Raw genomic sequence first — 19510 nt, forward strand, 5'->3', positions numbered from 1 at the left:
AAGCATTAAATGAAGTATATTTAATATTTTTTACACTGCAGTGTGCTGTAACAGATAGTAGACATTTAAATGGTAAAAAAAAAGAGGTAGTAGACAATTCTTAGTGTCAATAACTTCATCCTACTTTTTTTTTTTTTTTTGCTGAATATAACTTCATCCTACTAATAAACTCAAAAGAATATTGTAATACATTCCTCTAATTATATTTTCTTATTAAAGAGTTCGCCTTCTATATATTAGTGTAAAAATTTTATATTTTTTTTTTATCAATTAGAAATGATGATAATATATGACTTTACATGTAATTATTGTAAAAATTAATAAATTTGTAATACATAAAAATTTCTAATCAGCAGTACACTAGATTTTTTTTCCTTATTAATACTCTTAAATCTTAATACATCTTTTTTTTCTTGTTAAAATTTAAATTGATTGAAATTGTAAAAAGTTTCACACTGATGATTGTGTATCAAAATTAATTTTCAAAAATATTTAATTGAAATAAACTATAGGTATATTTTCATTTTCTTGCTGGTGATTGATTTTGGTACCTTGTCACTATAAAAAATTACATTATCATTTAATATGAAATCACACTAAATTTTTTTAAAATAATTATTTCAATGGTCAATAATCTTACTATACACAGATTTTTAGTTGAATGACAGTAGAAGTTTTTTTACACTGTTAATATATTTTGATGATGATAATCTTATTATTTTATAATTTACATTGTTAGTAAAAATATTTAATATTTTTAATTTAGCTATTAATAATATGTCATAAAAATATTTAGGGTTAATGATACTTTGTATAAAATTGAGGCTAAAATATACTTTTAGATTTTTATGTTTTTTATTATATTCAGTTTGACTTTTTATCTTTAAAAAATTAAATTTAGTTTTTTTTAAATAAATAAAAAATGATCATTTTGCAACAATGATTATTTTTTTATTTTTAAACATAATTTAAAACTTTTTTTTATTAATTCAAGAAGTAAAAATTGTTCTTTTATATTCACATACATGAAAATTATAAAACCAAAATTGTGTTTTAATTATAAAGGACCATAATATGTAAAAAATGAATTTCATGGAAATTGAAAAAATCTAATATAAAAATTATCCAAAATTGTATAAACTTATAATTAATTTTGGATTAAAAATAAGTTAATATTTTCTGGTGTAAAATAAAATATGTAAAAACCTATCTAAAATAAAAACCTATCTAAAATCAATTTTGAACTTAGAATTATTCCTTCAAACACACACGTTACATGCAAATAGACTTTGTCTCCCTGTTCTACTAGCCGGTGTCACCAAAGAGAGCAAAAATGAATTTGACGAGTTGAGGAATCATCATTAATATATATAAAGTAGTTAAGTCTACTAAGTTTTTCTAGCCTGAAAACAACTCTCCACCTAAAGTTTTAAGGGTAAAGACATTTTTGTCTTTTTTTCTTTCATGTTACTTCAACTTCTTGAATTTTTTAATTTCATTAAATATCTATTTCGGTCCTTCAAAGTATGTGATGCTGATAGGTTAATCTTTAAAAGATAAAAATAAATAAATTTAATTCATAATATATAAAATTACAATAAATCGATTATGTTATTTATATATCTCCATTAACATTAATCTATGTGACAACCATATAAATAACACATGACAATTATTAATTATCATAACACAATCATATATGTCAAGTAGGTACATATGTTAAGATTCACATATATGAGTTAATGATATAGTTAACTTATTATTCTTTGTACATATTTTTGGAGACTAAATTTGAAACTTATCCTTTTAGAAATTAATCTATCCGTGTCACATAATTTTAGGAACCAAAATAATTATTTATTTTTTTATTTTCTTTTTTTTCCTTTATTCTATATTTGTTTTGTTTGTCATTTCTCTTTTCTAAAAAAAATTGGACTGGGCCTATCCAATTAGAATTTATTTTTAGACTAAAGTTTGTTGTAAACTACATATTACTTAAAGAAATAAATTGTAACGGCACAAAAAGAGAAATAAATTGTTAAAAACTAATAATATTGATTTAAGAAAAACTGATCCTATTATTTCTTATATGTTACAAAATAATATTTTTTTATAATCTACTAAAACTGTATTGTCTTATTGTTGTTAAAAGAAAATAAAAACCATATTTTATATAGTGATAAAAAGAATTCAATTAAGAAATTGTAATTTTTAACTAAAAACAAAAATTGCTCTATTAAAAGAAGTAAAATTAAAAAATTAAATGTTTACAGAAATATAAATAATTAAAGATTTTTTATCTTTTACCAGATGTATTCAATTACAAAAATCATTTTAAGATATTTACCAAAAATATAAATTAAATATAGACAGATTATAATTTAAATAACTTTTATAATCCCTACTCAACGTGGAAAGTTCTTTCAGGGGACAGGTAAAGAAACTAGTGGACATTTTAAAACAATTTAAGGTTAATGATATCATGATATGAATGACTATAAAAAGAAACAAGCTGTACCCACGTTCTGAAAAGCATACAATTTGTTCCTCTTAAATAAAGTATCATCTTATAGACTTATGAATGAAAATTATAAAAAATTTCAGAAGCATATTTTGGGTCCCTTAAATAAGATATTGGATTCTAGATTTATGAATAAAAACTATAAGAGGTCATTAAATTTTTTAAGAAAAAATAATTATCAACAAAATTATTAAATGTTTAAAATCAATAAGATAGTAAAAAATTGTATGCATGTACACTTTTATCCTCTTAAATAAAATATCAAATAAAATATCATGTTCTAGACTTATGAATAAAAACTAAAAAAATTTTCAAAAGCCTGTATTTTGATCCCTTAAATAAGATATGAGATTCTAGATTTATGAATAAAAACTATTAGACATTTGGATAAAAAAAAAATTATTAAATACTCGATGTCAATAATATAATAAAAAAAGACAAATTTATGTACCTAACCAGAATCTCAAACTGAATTGAAACTAATAAGAAATCCTGTCAGTGATGATTCTCACCACCTATTAGTGTGATAGCATATAGGGTGTTCATTGTTTTTCTTGTTGCAGTTGCAGCCTTGCAGCCTTACTTCAACACCCATCCAACAGGTACATTTCCTTAGTATCAATAATTTATTATTTTAAAATATTCAATAAACTCTTTTTTTTTTTCCATCTTATACGTCCCCCAAAGTAGTGTGTAAATTAACTATAGTTCATTTTTTAAATCAAATGTATTTAAAAAAAATTAGAATTTTTTATATTTTCAAGAATAAGTAGTTATACAATTTTAAAAAATATATATTAATAATATAAAATAATTTTATATTATCATTTAATCTTAAATTATTATGTATGATAAATAATTATTTTAAAATTTATTTTTATATTATATCAATAAACAATAGTAATTTTTAGTTGATTGACATGTAAGCCTGTGAACGAACTGTTTTCTTATAAAATTTATATCAACAAGTTCTTTTGGTGAAACTTGTTAAATTGTTTTTACTTATTGCAATAAAACTTAAAATCAAATTTTTAACATAAACTTTTATATGGCAAGAGATGGTTTTGCAAATACTATTAGTGTCTTATAGGATGATCACTTAGCTTTCTATTAAACACATAACTAGTTAAGTAGTTAATAAGTGTCCTATAAAAAAAATAAGAAACAATGATTTCATATTTTTTAAGGATAAAAATAAAATTTATTTTTATAAATATCGAATAAAAATTCAGTCATTTTATCTTATTCTTAGCCTAATTTAAATTTAAAGTTACAAAAAGTCTCACGGTCAATAATTTTTGGATTTACTATCTTTTATTACTTAAACTTTTTTTATATTCATGCTTTAGGTCTCTGATCTAAATTTTGATCGTTCAAAGTTTTTAATTTTTTTTATTACTTTTAGTTTATGATGTTAGGTAATAACATTAATTGATAATAATAATAATTTGACAATCAAGTAACATGTCATGTCTGAAAAAATTTGATAGGACAATCACATATTATTTTTTTATAAATTATATTTTTAATTTTTTATCTCTTCATAATAATTGAAGATGTTTGACTAGTTAATGAAAGATTAAAAATACAATTTAAAAATTACACATGACTATCGTGTTAGACTCCTTAAATAGATCACATGTCATACTAAGTCTATCTTAATCAGGTCACATATCATACTAAATTCAAAAGTGTTGGACACAAGAACTTGTATTGAAAAAAACTTAAGTTAAATTCAGTTAGAGATAATATCAATATATATATTATATAAGTGGAGGACAATTCTTATTTTATAAATAGATTTTATAAGATTAAATTCGACTAGAACTCACATTTTAAGATGGTATGAATACTTATCCAAGATTCATTAATGAATGACTTACCATATTATTAAGCACAAAATCCCAAAATATTGGATGTTAGAAAATGCATTGAAAAAATCCAAGTCTAACATCTAATAGGAATAACATTAAGTTAAAACATATTATAAATCAATTTTATATTATTGAGTTATAAGTTATTGGGCTGCTAACATAGTTATTAATTTATGTCATCCATTATTCATGTTGTTATTTAATGGTAGGAATTAAAAGTGATAAAAAAAACTTCAAAGCTTTAACTAGTCAAAATTTAAATTAGGAATCAAAAGTATTTTTTTATATGAAAGTTTAGGTAAAAAAATTTAATAAACTCATGATTTTTTAATCTGTATACATATTTTTTTTTATATTATGTTATAAGTGTGAAATCCTTATCCATTTTATGGATAACTATTTTTGTAAAAGAAAAAACCTCAAATGATGATCTTTAATTTTTTTAATTATATATATTTTTTATTCACAACATTTAAAACTCAAATTTTACTCAAAGAAATTGAACTTATTAATTACATGTATAATTATTTGTTATGCAATTTAATGTTTTTAATGATTAAAGATTGACTAAATCTGTCAAACGACAAACAATCTAAATCCATGAGCAGAATACAGATGCGTGACAAAAATCATATCACATTTGATACATGTTGTTCAATATAGTACAAGAAGGAAAGTGAAATATTCGTCTTGCCATCTTAATATTTTATAGTTATTATTATTCTTTTTTTGACTGCATTTATATTTATTATTTTAAATCTCTGACATTTTAATTATTGCACTAAGTGTGATAGTTACCCAGATTCCAAGACTACCCATATTCCTGGAAAGATGTGTGAATAATATCAGATAACACGCGATGAATATTTTTCAACGAATAATTCCATTATTTTTTATATATTTTTGCCACCTTTTTCTTGTTTTCTATCACGTAATGATTATTTTTATAAATAATCATTTTAATTTTAAATTTGTTATGCGTTGAAAATTAAGTCTTAAAAAATAAAAAATTATAATTTTATTTTTATATTATAAAAATGTGATAAATTAGTTAATTTTTTTCATTAATTAACTTAAATAATCATGTACGTGACACTTTCAATTATGACATAATAGGTAATCGTTATCTTATGTTATTTGTGTGGTTATCACATGTAAAAAATTTAAATTTTAATTTAGTTTTTTAATGTGATAATTTACTGTTATTTTTAGTTTTTAAACTTAATTACTTATTTATATTTTGATTATTGAATTTAACATGTATTATCACTTTTGTATCTAAAATCATTTTAAATTTTTAATTAAGTTTTATGTTGCATGAAATTATTAATATATACATAGATTGAGTATAAGAGGACACAAACAATACAAATATTGAAATCATTTTTTAACATAACCTTTTGTAATTTCCACATAGTTATTCAACCATTAAGTATTAGAAGACATTATCCATTACAAGTTAAAAATATACTATCTACAAAATTGAACATAAAATATAGTTCATTCATTATATTCTTAATGAAGAATGCAATTGTCGCTTGTCATGTTGAAATATACAATATATACAACCTACAAAATTAAGTATAAAACATACTTCATCCATTATATCAGTCTTGTTACATTATGCAGAATAAAAGATGAAAATATCTAACATCATCTTAAATTTTAGTAGAATAAAATGATCTATTTTATATCTCTATATATTTACATAATATGCATTTCTAATTTGATTCTTGTGAAAAACTATTTTAGTTTTATATGTTTATTTATATTTAGTTTAGTTATATTGTTGTTTGTCATTGTTATAATATTATTTGTTAGTGTTTTAACTTAATAAAATGTAATAAATAAATTAATAATAATTTTAAATATAAAATATAATATTTCTGATTTTTATGCTTCATAATTATTTTTTATTCAATTTTCATTACCATAAATAATTATAATCACTATAAACAAAATGTTCTTTATTATCATTATGCTAATAATTTATATATAGAGTTACACTTAATTAAAAATTTAAAAATGTATTCAAGAGACCAAAATAATAATACATAGTTAAGCTTAAGGACAAAAATATTAATAAGTAATTAAGAGACAAAAATGATAATAGATTATATAATTCATATGTCAAATAAAAAAATTAATTTTTTGAAATTAGACAACCACATATATAATACATGACAACTCTGACAATCACAAGAGTTGTCATCTTATCATTGAAAGAGTCACACATTTAAATTTGAAGATAAAATTTTAATTTTTAATTTTTCAAAAACTTAATTATCAACGCTTAATAAATTTAAAGACAACAACAACAACAACAACAACGCCTTATCCCACTAGGTGGGGTCGGCTACATGGATCAACTTCCGCCATAATGTTCTATCAAGTACCATACTTCTATCCAAACCATTAATTTCGAGATCCTTTTTTATAACCTCTCTTATAGTCTTTTTGGGTCTTCCTCTGTCTCGAATTGTTTGTCTTCTCTCCATCTGGTCTACTCTCCTCACTACAGAGTCTACCGGTCTTCTCTCTACATGCCCAAACCACCTAAGTCTATTTTCCACCATCTTCTCTACAATAGGCGCTACTCCAACCCTCTCTCTAATAGCTTCGTTTCTAATTTTATCCTGTCGAGTCTTACCACACATCCACCGCAACATCCTCATCTCCGCTACACCGACTTTATTCTCATGTTGGCTCTTGACCGCCCAACATTCTGTTCCGTACAAAATCGCCGGTCTTACCGCAGTCCGATAAAACTTTCCCTTTAGCTTGATCGGTACCTTTGCATCACATAACACCCCCGATGCTTTTCTCCATTTCATCCATCCTGCTTGAATGCGATGATTCACATCCCCTTCAATTTCCCCATCATCCTGTATTACAGACCCAAGATATTTAAACCGTGTGACTTGAGGGATAATATGGTCTCCTATTTTCACCTCTGAGTTAGAAACCCTCCTTCTTTTGTTGAACTTACATTCCATATACTCCGATTTGCTTCTGCTTAGGCGAAAGCCATGTGTTTCTAGAGCTCGTCTCCAAGTTTCCAACCTCTCATTCAATTCCTCCCTCGACTCTCCAAGGAGGACTATGTCATCTGCAAAAAGCATGCATCTCGGCGCTATCTCTTGGATTTGTTCCGTGAGGACATCCAAAATTAAGGTAAAAAGGTAGGGGCTAAGGGTTGACCCTTGATGTAAACCAATTGTGATGGGAAAATCGTCTGACTCTCCACCCTGTGTCCTAACACTAGTCGATACCCTATCATACATATCTTGGATAGCTCGAATATATGCAACCCTAACCCCTTTCTTCTCTAGAGCTTTCCACAAAATCTCTCTAGGCACTCTATCATACGCTTTCTCCAAGTCAATAAAAATCAAGTGCAAGTCTTGTTGGGCCATGCGATATTGCTCCATCACCCGCCGTAATAAATAAATCGCTTCTATGGTCGACCTTCCCGGCATGAAACCAAATTGATTCTCAGTAACTTGAGTCTCCTTTCTTAATCTCCGTTCGATCACTCTTTCCCATAATTTCATGGTATGACTCATGAGCTTGATTCCCCTATAATTTGCACAATTTTGTATATCCCCCTTGTTCTTATAGATTGGCACTAACGTGCTTCTCCTCCATTCCTCCGGCATGCGTTTTGACCTCATAATTTCGTTAAAGAGTTCGGTGAGCCACTCAAGACCTCTATCTCCAAGAGTTTTCCACACTTCAATAGGTATGTTGTCTGGCCCCACCGCCTTACCATTACTCATTCTTTTCAACGCTTCCTTTACTTCCTGTTTCTGAATCCGACGATAGTACTTATAGTTCCGGTCCTCTTCTCTTGTGTCTAGACTGCTAGAGTCATATCCATATCCATCATTAAATAAGTTGTGGAAATACGCCTTCCACCTTTCCTTGATATCTTTTTCATGCACTAAGACTTTGCCTTCTTCATCCTTAACACACTTTACTTGATCCAAATCTCTAGTCTTCCTCTCTCTACCCTTAGCAAGCCTATATATAGATCTTTCTCCGTCCCTGGTTCCTAGAGCTTGGTATAGTCCGTCAAAAGCTTGGGCTCTTGCCTCACTCACCGCCTTCTTGGTTTCATTTCTAGCTATCTTATACTTATCCCAAGTTTCAGAATTTCTACACCTAGACCACTCCTTGAAACACTCCTTTTTTACTCTAACTTTGCTCTGAACATTTTCATTCCACCACCACGATTCTTTACCCCTAGGTCCAAAACCTCTAGATTCACCCAACGTCTCTTTAGCCACTTTAATAATCTCTTGGGACATCTTGTTCCACATATCATTTGCACTTCCTTGTGATTGTCCACACCAACCCTCCCATATCTTTTGTTGGAAGATTCCTTGTTTCTCACCCTTCAAGTGCCACCATTTGATCCTTGGTGCTACCAGAGGACTTCTTCTCTTTGCCCTATCTCTAATTCTTACATCCATAACCAAAACTCTATGTTGGGTAGTCAAGCTCTCTCCCGGGATAACTTTACAGTTCAAGCAATACTTCCTATCAGACTTCCTGATAAGGAAGAAATCTATCTGAGAACATGTCCCTCCACTTTTGTAAGTGATAAGATGTTCCTCTCTTTTCTTAAACCATGTATTGGCTATAGAAAGATCCAAAGCCTCCGAAAACTCCAAGATGGATTTACCCTCCCCATTCATCTCCCCTAGGCCAAAACCCCCATGCACCCCCTCAAAACCTCTAGCCACGCTACCTACATGTCCATTGAGATCCCCTCCTAGGAAAACTTTCTCTCCTTGGGGTATATCCTGAAGTACCCCTTCTAGATCCTCCCAAAATTTTACCTTAAAGTGTTCTGCTAACCCAACCTGAGGTGCGTACCCACTAATAACATTAAAGGTGTCCTGTCCCACTACCAATTTTAAGACTATGATACGATCTCCTACTCTTCTTACATCCACGACATCCTTCTTCCACTCCTTGTCCACAATAATCCCTACCCCATTTCTTGATCTGATTTTTCCCGTATACCACAGCTTAAATCCCGAGTTGTCTAATTCTTTCGCTTTTTCACCTGTCCACTTAGTTTCTTGTAGGCACATAAAATTGATCTTCCTCCTCACCATAACATCCACTATTTCCATAGATTTTCCAGTAAGTGTGCCTATATTCCATGTACCAAAGCGAATCCTCCTGTCATGAACTAGCTTCTTTACCCACACCCGTTCACGAAAATGTGGGAACCCTTGCTTACTTTTCACTACATCCGGGCGGCGATGCAGCGGCTCTTGCTCTTTTGACACTGTACTCGAGCCATACAGCGCGTTGCTTCCGGGCAACGACCTAGCATTCACATTATTACGTAATTGATCCATGTCAGAGAGATTCGACAAAGTTTAACGTTGGATGTCGAAAGCCTAACACAACCCTCTCCTTTTATCCGGGCTTGGGACCGGCTAAGAATAGCAAAGCTACCCTAGGCAGGATTTAATAAATTTAAAGACAAAAATAAATATTTATTTTTATTTTTTATATTTTTTTATCATTTCTATCGCATCAATTATATACACTCAAATAAGAGGTAGGGTTATAACAATATTTTTTTCAACGTCATACCGTACAAGAATTATAGTAAAATGTTCGTCCTTGCTTGGAAAATCCTTAAAGCCAATGTTATATTTATTCATTTTAAAAACCTGACATTTCTTTTTGATGAGCAAAACCTGACATTTTAACTATTGTGCAGATATAGTAGTATGGTAACATCTTCTCATTTCTTTACTTTATTGAAAGGGATGAAAGCAAATTGAAGGCAATGATGACGAATATTACATGCTGATGTTGCTGTGTACTTGTCCCCAAGTGGTGCAGTTCTAACTTAAATTCTCCATTGTTATTTGAGGAGATAATTCTCCAGTTATTATAGTCAGAAAATGGATAAACGAAAATATTAATGTTATTAATGAGATTGGGTCTATGGGAAGAAAGTTTGTTTTTTCATGAGACGGTGAATGAACTTCTAAGGAGAGTATTCACACATATTATTTGATCATATTTTGAATATAATTATCTTTTAAGGAGGATAGATGTGAAAAAAAATAATATGATTGCTGTTTTTACATCATTTCTCTCGTTATTTTATAACGTAAAAGGTGATTCAAATTTCTCAATCTTTTTATTTATCAAAAAATGATATTAAGTATTTTATAAAGTATTGAATGATATTCATTTTTAACAAAATAAAGAGATATTCTAAGAAAAATAATATAATATTATTGTGATACAGAAACACACGATAAAAAGTTAAAAACGAAAAAGAGATATTATAAGAAAAATAATATAGTATTATAGTGATACAGAAACACACGATAAAAAGCTAAAAAAAATGTTTATTAAGATTCAATTCAAACTTAGTATATGAGAAGAAGTAATAGTACATATTCTTATTAGTATTCTAATTAATATCTCGTAAAGTATATTAAATAAAAAATTAATATTTTAAAAATATAAAAATATTGAATAATATTATGTAATAAATAAAAATATTTATACGGAAACATCATAAGAAAATATGAAAAATGTTATGTTGAAAGATAGTGCACCGACTTTGATAATTTATTTGTCTAGTAAGAAATCAATGGCCAGCTAGCAATTGTGCATAATCTTAGTGTACAAGGAAAAAAAATGTAAAAAAAAAAAACTAGGATATGAAATATACTTCCAAATCACGCGAAACCCCTTTTTACTTCAAATAACTAAATACGTACTTTAATATAATTTTATGACGAAGACTAGCGTGTCCAATTTTACAAGTGATTTGTTGTGGACCACGTTTATAGACCATAGGATTCATCTCACCCACACAAGACCATAGGATACACCCTCTGCACTAGATTATTTCTTCTTCTTTCTCTATCTGACCCTCTTCATTTCTTCTTTCTCTCTCCAACCACCCTCCCCCGTCTTCTCCGCCGCCACAAAATAATTCGCCGCCGGTCATTGTTGTCGGAGGTAACTTCCGGCGATAGAGCGAAAACACCTTCCCTCCTTCTTATTTTTTTTCTCCTTCTCAAACAACAAAGCGCGATCATAGAATTCAAAATCGAAAGAATCAAATTATTGAAATTAAAACAACCGTTATCACAATCAACATCGGCGATAAGAATGAATCAAAATTTGAAAGCAAAAAGAAATTGAAAAGCTAAAATAAATAACAACAACGATGAGATTGAGGAAAAGAGGATCATCGGGGGAGAATTTGAGAGGTGCGATGCTCTATGACGAATCGTCCGCTGCAAGGACCTTCGTCGGCGTCACCGTCAACCACCATGGGTTTGAACGGTGTTCTTCTTGGAAACAGACCTGCGTTGGCGGCTCGCGTGGCTAGTGGAGCAGATCTGGTGGTGCGGTGTGTTCAGACAGATCTTGTGGTGGGTTCTGGTAGATCTCGATGGCGGATCTTGATGGTGGTGCGGTGGTTTCGACTGATCTTTGTGGTGGATTGGAGAGCTCGCGGCGGCTACTTCGTCGGCGTCGAAGAGATCAACGGTGACGGCAACGCATGTCGGAGAGTGGTCGTGGAAGACACCGGGAGGGAGAGTACGGAGAAGAAGGAAGGAAGACCAAGTTTTGATGTGAGAAGGTGCACAATAAAATTATACACCAAAATTAATCTGAAGGCTGATAATAGTGGTCCACCAAAGATCACTTATATTCATGATCCACCGTAACGTCGTCGAATTTTATATCTATTAGTTGGTTTTTAACTTTTAACTAACATATAAGTTATTTTACGAAACATACCATGTAACTTTTCAAAGAAAGAAGTTAGTGCTTAGAGTAGTCCTTTTTTTCTTCTTCGATAGAATAGTCATAGTATTCTTACTCACCTTAAACATTATTATTTTCAGTAATCTCTATAAAGAAAACTAAGACAGAGAATTAAAAATTGTGTAAAACAAAACTTAAGATGTATTTCATAAAATATATTTTAACTCCATATAATTGTTTCCTGTATACAAAAATTCTTTGTTTTGCATCCTTTAAATTTTGAAATAATTGTTTTTTGTCTTTATAAATTATGATTTTATATGTTGTTCTCTGTAAAAAAAAATATGTTTGGTTTTCATCCTTCTAAAATCTGAAATCACTATTTTTGTCCTAAACTTCATTTGTAAGGTAGATAAATAATATTAATTTTAAGAACCTAGAACAAATTGTAGAAGTGTTACACGCTAACATACAGATAACTAGTAGTGAATGTCTACTTGAGATGATCATTTGACTAATCTTCTAGTTAACACATGCAATTAACAAGTGACACACTTGATAAAAGGGAAAAAAACAATGATTTCATATATTTTGGGATGGAATTCAACAAGTTTTTTTTATAAGAATCAAAATCAAAACTCTTAAAGAGGAAAAACATATTTAAACTTAATATAAATATGAATTTAATTTTCATATATTATCAATGTAATAACTTTTAAATTGTCAATTAACTAGAAATCACTTTAGATATAATTTTTATAATAATTATTACAAAATTCAATAATCTTATTATTCATAATAATTTATTATTAAATAAGCATATAAGTATTCTAATGAAATTTTATAAACATAAAATCTTGTTATGTAAAGAGATATCCATTAAAATAAAAAAGTTTTATTATTAATACAGGACAATGAAAGTAACTTTGACCACTTTAAATATATACTTTAAAACCAATCAAATCTAATTTTTAAAATTTAATTTATTTTTTGATTTATGGGGAGCATGGTGATGAACACCCATCTCTCTCCGAATCTAACCAAAGTATATTAGATTTTGTTGTGTGAAGAGCCGTTCACTGTGTGTGGATGTTTGAAATCAAATAACAAACAGGAAGTGACTACTTTTCTTTTGTGACCAAAATGAAAGTGATGTGAGTGACAGTCCTTCACTTTTGATGACATTTCAAAGCTACTAGAATGGCCAACAACGGGAGTCCAAAGCATAAGAAGATGCAAAAGAACCTATGCACACAACTAGCTGTTGCAGTGAGAAGCACTCAATGGAGCTATGGTATTTTCTGGGCACCTTCAACCACTGAAGAAAGGTACACACACAACCACACCCATCTTGGTGTTTTTGTTTTGTTTTTCTAGATATTGCTACCAACTTATCTCTTTTCTCTAAGCTTCACTTCTTCTTGGTTAACTCTTGAATGCCAATTTTGGATAGTTGAAAAACTAATATGGACTAATAAACACAAGAGAAAGATATGAAGGTTTCATGTCGCTATGTGGATGAGGAACATGTCACTTTCCCACTATGAGCGCATGCATCAACTGAATTTAAATTATTCCAACTTAGTCGGTCATTTCAAATACTGAGTCATATATTCACAACTGTATAAGTATTTGAAGAAAAAACTATCATCTATAATAATCATATATAACTCAAACATATCTTATTTGACTCAAATAAAATTGTTTACACAAGATACTTTAGCCTCAAACCAAAACATAGGTCACTTGACATTGCTACTTAACATACCATATGTTATTTTGATGTGTGACAGGGTATTGGAATGGAGGGAAGGGTACTATAATGGAGACATTAAGACAAGAAAGACAGTCCAAGCCATGGAATTGGAAATGAAGGCTGATAAAATAGGACTGCAGAGGAGTGAGCAACTGAAGGAACTGTACAAGTTTCTTCTTGCAGGTGAAGCTGATCCACAAACTAAAAGGCCTTCTGCTGCATTAGCTCCAGAGGACCTCTCAGATTTGGAGTGGTATTACTTGGTTTGCATGTCCTTTGTTTTCAATCACAACCAAAGGTACCATATACCATATTCTCACCTGGTTAATTAAATACAAATTCTTCTAAGAGAGTTCTTTGTTAAAGTTAATGCCTTTTTTTTACCCTTTTAGATTTTGTTTTGTTTGTTTCACCATGGAAGATTTTTCTATGTAGTTTGCCTGGAAGAGCACTAGAAATTGGTGACACTGTCTGGTTATGCAATGCTCAACATGCTGATAGTAAAATTTTCTCTCGTTCTTTGCTAGCAAAGGTTGGATTTTACCCACGAAAAATTGTTTTACGTTTTTTCTTTCTTTCTTTAAATGGTTATATAATATATATAATAACATATATGATGCACGATGCTTATTACCAAAAAATTGTATATATTGCTATCCAAAAAAATATTTTATATATGATGCACGATATATGCTTAAAAAGTAGTAATGTGTCCCACCTGCATCTGAAAATGGTACTCACAACAGCTGTATTTTTGGTGTATCTGTATAATTATTTTAGGGAAAATTTCACTTATATTCGCTTAGGTCTTTCTAGATGACACTTATGCTCCTCTAGATTTTAAAAAAATAATACTCACCTCCTCTATATCATATCAAAAAATGTCAAAGCACTTTATTGAATAAATGAGAGAAAAGAGTATTTTTCTCTCAAAAAAAAAATAAGAGAGAGAGAAGAGAGTATTTGGTTTAAAAATTAGGGGTGCCAGATTTTCATCAATTAGTTCCCTCAAAATATACTATTTTTGGATAAACATGTAAATTCATGAATATTATAAATTAATTTAGTTGAAATTGAATTTAAAGTAAAATGTTTACATTTAATTTTGTTAACTCGAAATAAATTTAGATAAAGCTTAGTATTAAAATTTTAACTCCATTTAAATGTTATAATTTTTTTCACTATTAGGGAAATTTTAATTGAGCTTAAAAAAGAAGTGATTTTAGTATAAAATTATTTAGTGATTATTTTTAGAGATTCTAAAAACAGCACGAGTTAGTTCATGTTTGTTTACGATTAGAAAAATAACTTTTTAAAAAAGAAATAATTAATTTTGACAAAATACTTAAAATAAATTCTTATTATAGTTAAATTTCTAATTCTTCATGGCTCTGATTATTTTGAAAAACTATAACAAACACAGAAAAACCAAAATAAAGTAATTATTTTTTAAAAAAGAATTGATTCTTTGATGAAAAAAAAAGAAGCTTAAAACAAATGGGCCATTAGCCAAACGTACATTTAGAAACAAAATTAATTTTAATTTGTTGAAATAAAAAATGGTTTCTTTTCTTTCTTTTGTAAAATCGCATTTATGACTTTCAGACGTGGATTTAATCTCACTCTTACCATAACGGGCATGCAAGAGAGAGGGAAGGGAAACACATGCGAAACGAACCGCTGAAAAAAATGGACGAATTTAATTTTATTATATGATATTGATATAAATGTTTTATTTAATTCATATTACTACATCCGTGCTATTTTTATTTTAAATGTATGTATTTTTTCTATGCTTGGTATTATAATAATAATCAACCTATATCGTTTATCCTTGCATCATATATATATATAACATGATGTAGCTAGCTACATGATTTTGTTAAGAGCTTCGTACAGAAAACTAATTTTTATTTTTTTTATATCTTTAACAACTTTTCTTCCGGACATGGACGTCAATTGCTGTACCTAGAGTGCGTCAGTTCAGGTATGATATTCAGATTCTCCGTAGAGATTAAAAATTTGTTGTACAACCCTTTTATATGTTAAGGCTATACTTTAATATTAATCCCTAGATATAATATGCAAACCTTGATTTTTTTTAAATAAATGATTCCTTACATTATTATTTTCTAAAATGAAAATAAGGTAAAATAGTAAACTAATGAAATACACAAGTTTTTACATAATCAACTGATTAAAAATCATCTTTAGTATGTCTTGTAAGGGATTTGTTATAAAATTTCATCAATTCAACATACATGATTGTTTATGATCGAATGAAAATGTAAAAATCAGTTATATTATTTATGATTGAATGACAATGTAAATATAAAAATCAGTTATATACTAATATTATTTAGTCTAAATTAATTATTTGTGAAGTTTTTTTTCTTCCCAAAACTAAATTCTCTTGAATGCAAGGACTATGTAATGTCGAACCAAATTAATTATAATGTTACTTTGTTAGAATCTCATGTGACTGCAACATAGATATTAACATTGATATTGTGTGTTAAACCTGTTTTCCAGACCGTGGTGTGTTTTCCCTATCAGAAAGGCGTTATTGAGATAGGCACAACTGAACTGGTAACATTTGTGTTCTTCTTCCAAAAGCTATAGTTTCATTATCATTTCAATGTTTAATCTATATGAAGATATGCAACACTTTGTGATATTAGTAAACACTAGTACTCTCTGTCTTTGTTATTCATAGGTTACTGAGGATCCTAGTCTCATACAACATGTCAAGGCTTGCTTCTTAGAAATCTCAAAGCCTACATGCTCTGATAAATCTTCCTCTGTCCTTGATAAGCCACATGATGACAAATATCCAACATGCACCAAGGGTGACCAAAGGGTGTTAGAAACAATGGCTCTGGAGAACCCATGTTCCCTTGAAGAAAATATCAAATTTGATCATGACCCCATCAATGAATTGCAAGATGGCAACAACGAAGATTCTAACATGGATTCTCCTGATGGTTGTCAGCATCATTTCCCTATGGATGGATCCATGATTGAGGGTATCAATGGTGTGCCATCTCAAGTTCATTTTGTGAATGAAGCCTTAGTCATTGGTGCTCCAGATTCTTTGAGTTCTTGTGATTGTATGTCTGAGGCTTCTGAGAACCAAGGCAATGATTCCAAGAATGTAGACCAAACTCAACTTATGGAACTTCAATATTGCCATAAACCAAAGAGAAGCTCCATGGATGTTGGAGCTGATGAGGACTTGTGCTACATAAGAACACTTTGTGCTATTTTGGGGAACTCATCAACTTTTAAACCAAACCCTTATGCTGGTAACTCAAATTGCAAATCTAGTTTTGCGAAATGGAAGAAAGGGAGAGTTTCTGAAAGGAAGAGGCCAAAGTTGCACCAAAGCATGTTAAAGAAGACTTTGTTTAATGTCCCTTTTATGCATAGAAGTTACTCTTCTCTCAAGTCACAAAAAGAGAATGGCAGAATGAAATGGACTAGTAAATTGGAAAATGCTAATGATGGTTTCATGGAGAAAACATTCTCTGATAAGAAAAGAGAAAATAAAAACTTTCATGTTGTCAAACCAATGGTTCCATCTTCTATAAGTGAGGTATTTACTTGACATGCTAAAACTAATGTTATCATTAGATACTGAATATTATTTCAACGAGGTCACTTTATAAATATTGTCATGCAGGTAGAAAAAATTTCAATTCTTGGAGACACAATTAAGTACTTGAAAAAGCTTGAGACAAGAGTGGAAGAGCTAGAATCTTACATGGAAGTTACAGACCCTGAAGCAAGAATCAGGAGAAAATGCCCTGATGTTCCAGAGCAGATGTCAGATAACTATGGCACCAGAAAGATTTGCATGGGAATGAAACCTTGGGTGAACAAGAGGAAGGCTTGTGGTATTGATGAGATAGACACAGAGCTAGAAAGAATTGTTTCTGAAGAATCAAAGGTTTTGGATGTGAAAGTCAATGTGAAGGAGCAGGAGGTTCTGATTGAGATGAAATGTCCTTACAGGGAATACATACTGTATGACATCATGGATACCATTAACAACCTACATTTAGATGCTCAAACAGTTGAATCATCAACAAGTGATGGTGTTCTCACATTGACACTTAAATCTAAGGTTTGCCATTCTAATTTTTTAACAGTGTAATAATGTTTATGCATTATGACCTTCCAAATTATCATAGACAAACCAGTTTTGATGGGGGCATTGAAATTTTTGGTTACATAAGCCTAGCTTGAAAGGAAGAGATGAGAAGAGAAAGTTAACTTTAGGCTAGGATATTATTAAAATATGATTTTTTTTTTTTTTTGCATCTACACTATAAAGGATTTTTACTTTCTCAATCAATCAAGAATTATGTAGGGGTAATTTTGGACTTATTGAAAATATAAAAATCTTTTACATCATCAATGTATTATTTATTTTTAAAATATTCTAGCCTATAGCAGTGATCTATTTGGAGTAATTATAGAAAGTCTTACTTGGAAGTCACTTTTTTCAGTACTTATCCATTCCTTTTAATCATTAGACAAGTTTGAACTCTTTAGAACTTTTCTTTTTCTTTTTCTCAGTTTCGAGGAGCAGCAACAGCACCAACGAGGATGATCAAAGAAGCACTCTGGAAAGTATCTGGAAATACTTGACATGCCTATTTGGATTTCACATGATAGTATTAGTAGTAGTAATAGTAAATATTTATGATTAAACAACTTTAGCTCTAGAACAGTGATTTGTTTCCTAACAAAATATGTATGCCTTGTTGTATGAACCATGATTTTGGCTATTGTGCTTAAGTGCTGACTTGTTAGAGTTACCAGAGCTCCACTCTGTAATTTTTAAACCACTTCAGCCAATCTGTTAGCATGCATTTGCAAGATTTTGTTTGCTTTTACTGCCAGCAGTATAGAACTGTTTCCTTGCATTTAGAAAGTGAAGTGTGAATGTAAGGTTTCAATGTGATCAAGAAGGTGCTTTAAAATCTTTCTATAGATTTTAAATTTTTAATTACATTCTTGTGATGTTTTAGGAACAAAAATAAAATTTGGATTTCCAATTTGGAACACTTTCCTAGTTTGCCCGTGGAATGTGTCTACCACATAAATATTTGTTCACAATAATAATAAAAAAGACTATACAACCATTGTGAATTCTAGAGAGATGCACATATAAAAAATATAAACAAAATTATCATTTATTTGATCCATTTGGCGTGGATTTGCTTTCTCATTGTGAATTATTACTTTGTAATTCTTAATAGTGGCATCAATTTGTTTGTTTATAAGATCTTGCTCTATTCCTGGGATACAATCTTTAATTGCAATCTATAATATTATATAACCTGTAAATTATGATTATATAACTTTTTTGAAATTTCCTAATCATTGAAGATAAAAGCCTTACTCAACCAATTTGCATGACATCTCTACCCTAATGCTATAGTTTTTTTTTTTTGTTCTTTTTATTTTAAATGTTCGTATCTGAATCAATGGTTATATACTTATACTTTGGTCTCATCCTATAGATACTTTCTTGATCCTTTTATAACTATATGATCTTTTTCTATTTTTTCAACCACAAAA

The 19510-nt window shown here is 29.4% G+C and overlaps 1 protein-coding gene across 1 annotated transcript; it reads left to right on the forward strand.

The window, feature by feature from the left end:
• The first annotated feature begins 13173 nt into the window (after window positions 1–13173).
• On the forward strand, window positions 13174–18820 carry LOC114418440 (transcription factor EGL1-like). Its single transcript, XM_028383776.1, has 8 exons — window positions 13174–13493; window positions 13959–14219; window positions 14357–14453; window positions 15894–15908; window positions 16454–16510; window positions 16638–17516; window positions 17604–18047; window positions 18503–18820. The coding sequence occupies exons 1-8, from the start codon at window positions 13366–13368 to the stop codon at window positions 18572–18574; spliced, it is 1953 nt and encodes a 650-aa protein (XP_028239577.1). The 5' UTR covers window positions 13174–13365; the 3' UTR covers window positions 18575–18820.
• The last annotated feature ends 690 nt before the right edge of the window (window positions 18821–19510 follow it).

The sequence above is a fragment of the Glycine soja genome, chromosome 7 (assembly GCF_004193775.1).
Source record: "Glycine soja cultivar W05 chromosome 7, ASM419377v2, whole genome shotgun sequence".
Classification (NCBI taxonomy): Eukaryota; Viridiplantae; Streptophyta; class Magnoliopsida; order Fabales; family Fabaceae; genus Glycine; species Glycine soja.

What these genes read in the sequence shown, in the direction of transcription:
- LOC114418440 (XM_028383776.1), top strand. Translation starts at nt 13,366, where the DNA reads ATGGCCAACAACGGGAGTCCAAAGCATAAGAAGATGCAAAAGAACCTA. An exon ending in TTCCATCTTCTATAAGTGAG is followed by an intron (nt 17,517 to 17,603) that starts GTATTTACTTGA and finishes ATTGTCATGCAG; the next exon opens with GTAGAAAAAATTTCAATTCT. An exon ending in CATTGACACTTAAATCTAAG is followed by an intron (nt 18,048 to 18,502) that starts GTTTGCCATTCT and finishes TCTTTTTCTCAG; the next exon opens with TTTCGAGGAGCAGCAACAGC.